At 34.4% G+C, this 2,671-nt stretch overlaps 1 protein-coding gene and 1 non-coding gene across 2 annotated transcripts; one reads left to right on the forward strand and one right to left on the reverse strand.

The window, feature by feature from the left end:
* Positions 1 to 352: 352 nt before the first annotated feature.
* Positions 353 to 444, reverse strand: Trnam-cau. Its single transcript is given in 2 exon segments — positions 353 to 388; positions 408 to 444. It is a non-coding gene; the product is annotated as a tRNA-Met (tRNA).
* Positions 445 to 540: 96 nt separating this feature from the next.
* LOC121388159 (huntingtin-interacting protein K-like) lies at positions 541 to 1,583 on the forward strand. The gene has a single exon (XM_041519397.1). The coding sequence runs from the start codon at positions 569 to 571 to the stop codon at positions 950 to 952; it is 384 nt and encodes a 127-aa protein (XP_041375331.1). The 5' UTR covers positions 541 to 568; the 3' UTR covers positions 953 to 1,583.
* The last annotated feature ends 1,088 nt before the right edge of the window (positions 1,584 to 2,671 follow it).

Here is a 2,671-nt window from a genome sequence, read left to right on the forward strand (position 1 = left end):
AACAATTTCTCCTTTCTTTCTTTCCTTCATTCGTCACGTAAAAGGTATCAGAATAGTACTATTTTAGTATGTATGCTGGACATTATCTTTAATTGTAATAATGTCAGTCATTTTATTTCATTAGTAAGTGGATTATTAGACAAATTTCCTACCCTCTACTTCCCGATTTGCTTATCATGTACCTGAAAGTGAAAATAAACCCTCTATCTTGTGTTGTATAAACTTGATCCATAGTTTATTTTCTTTATAGCAAAATGCTGTTCTAAGAAATAAAATATTATTTGTTTTTAAATATATAAATATGTTATAATGATGAATAAAAACATTCAGGAAGATATAAAGAAAAAAAATCTGCCCCGGGTGAGGATCGAACTCACGACCTTCAGATGGCTCTGTCAATTTGTGATTATGAGACTGACGCGCTGCCTACTGCGCTACCGAGGCTTCGAATACATGAGCTGAAATTATTTTATTTATAGAACTAACCTGTGTTTGACGAATAATGACGGAAACTACCGAAATCTTTTCGTAGACAGGGGAAAATACTCTATTTACTTAAACACCTAAAATGGCGACCGAAAATAAGGAAAATGCTGTTAATTCAGTAGAAACTGAAACGGAAGAAAACGAAGACGTACAAGAACTGAAAGGAAAGAAAGTGGCCAAACATGATTCTGGTGCGGCGGATCTAGAAAAAGTGACAGACTATGTCGAAGAAACCGAAATATCCGCCCAAAGTATTGGCGACGCAATGAGAGTGGTGAATGTTCGGAAAGCGCAAGAGGTTTCAGAAAAGCAAGCGAAAGAAAAAGAACTGTCTAAGGTGAAAATTAGCAAAGAAGATGTAGACATTATTGTGCGTGAAATGGAGATCCCAAGATTGCACGCTGAAAGATGTCTACGAGAATACAAAGGGAATGTTGTGGAAGCCTTAGTGGCATTGACAAACTGAGAACACGTGATAATCTTATTAATCATTTTGGTGGAACTGTCAGTGTCATGCAGTGAACCGAAATTCATGGATGAAGAAAACTGCCAGAATTAGAATATCATTGAGATTCAGTCATCAGAGTTGGCGGTTAAATTGTTTTGTTGGAAAGGAACGTGTTTTATTTATTTCCATATTATCATATACTTTTATTTCAAGAACAATACATGGAGACTCAATATTATGAATATAAAACAAAGCTATATTTTATACCAGATACTTATACTTTAATTCTAGTGTTCTTCTATCATTAATATTATTAAAAATGTTGACTACAAACCTTGAAAAGTCCTTAAATTTTGCAAATATATAAAAAGATCTTGAATTTTATGTTTAAATGCTTGAATTTGACCAAAATCTTATTTAATAAAAATGCAAATAAAGTACAATAAATAACACATTTCTGTAAAAAAAAAGAAGCAAGATATTCTTTTTGTTGATTTATCATAAAATAAAGAAAGTTAACAAAATAATAATTATGTATGACCACATAAATTGTAGCATGTGTTACTCACAGGTTATGGTGTATTTACAGGGCTAGCTCTGGGTGAGCAAAATATTTCGCCAAATTGTGTATTAAACTTCAAAAATTGCAGAAATCAACAGTTATTTTCTTTAAAATGTCAATTATTTCATGAAATTATTTCGCCAACTGCTTTCAAACTTCGCAATTGCCAAAGCTAGCCTTGATTTAAGAATTAGTTTTTTTAATCAACATGTGTTCACTTGTTAGTAAGTCACTGAATACTTGTTTGTCACACATTAATTACTAATGCAAAATGTAAATACAACATATATATATATTCTCCTGGTTAGATCAACAGGGGGGATTGACCATGAAGAGAGTGGGGGAATGCCATAGAATTGTGTGTGCGTAGCCTAAATTTGGTGTCGGGTAAAACGAGTGTCCAGGTATTTCACCAATTAAAGTTAGAGCACATTGCTTTATTAATCATCAGCTATTGGATGTCAGACATTTGGTAATTCTGACATATAGTCTTAGGAAACCTGTTACATTTTTCCATTACTAGCAAGGGGTCTTTTATATGCACCATCCTACAGACAGGATAGTGTATGTAGGGGTGGGGAAAACCTATTTTTTCCAAGTCTGGGACCGATTCTCGATCTCGACCGAAATTATTTTTTAAAACGTGTGTTTGACGGTCCCACTTTTGTCATTCTTGTCGGTCCGAAGCACCTGTCCATTTCTATTATTGGAACAAATCCTATGTGTCAAGTGGACCGGCCTGCCCAGACATCGGTATCTTGTGCAGGATTTAAAATAATAAATAAATAGTGGTCAATATGGCTGGGATTTTAAAGTCTGCCTAAGTATATATTGCCAGTCAGTGAAATCGGACATACAGTAGTGTCAATCCACTGCCACTAGGCTAGACATTTGTCAAAGTCGCTGAGCCGGTCAAGAGATCAAACAGACGTTAGCAATAACACCATTCTTGGTGAGAGAGCCATCAAGGTATTACACTCCAATTAAAACAAAGGACCCAAAGTTTGCAAATAGCATAAAATATTCTGAAATAATCAGTAAATGTATTTATTGTTGACTGTTCAATGTAGTGTATCCAATAAAAACACTAACTTTGGAGGTGGGTGGGAGGATGCAGACGATTCGTCCACAACCAAAAATTGTTCTTGAAGAATTCGTCCACTATATATCTTTTT

Source organism: Gigantopelta aegis, chromosome 14 (assembly GCF_016097555.1).
Source record: "Gigantopelta aegis isolate Gae_Host chromosome 14, Gae_host_genome, whole genome shotgun sequence".
NCBI lineage: Eukaryota > Metazoa > Mollusca > Gastropoda > Neomphalida > Peltospiridae > Gigantopelta > Gigantopelta aegis.

Bases quoted from the DNA above. Each gene is read 5' to 3' on its own strand.
- LOC121388159 (XM_041519397.1), top strand. From the start codon at position 569: ATGGCGACCGAAAATAAGGAAAATGCTGTTAATTCAGTAGAAACTGAA.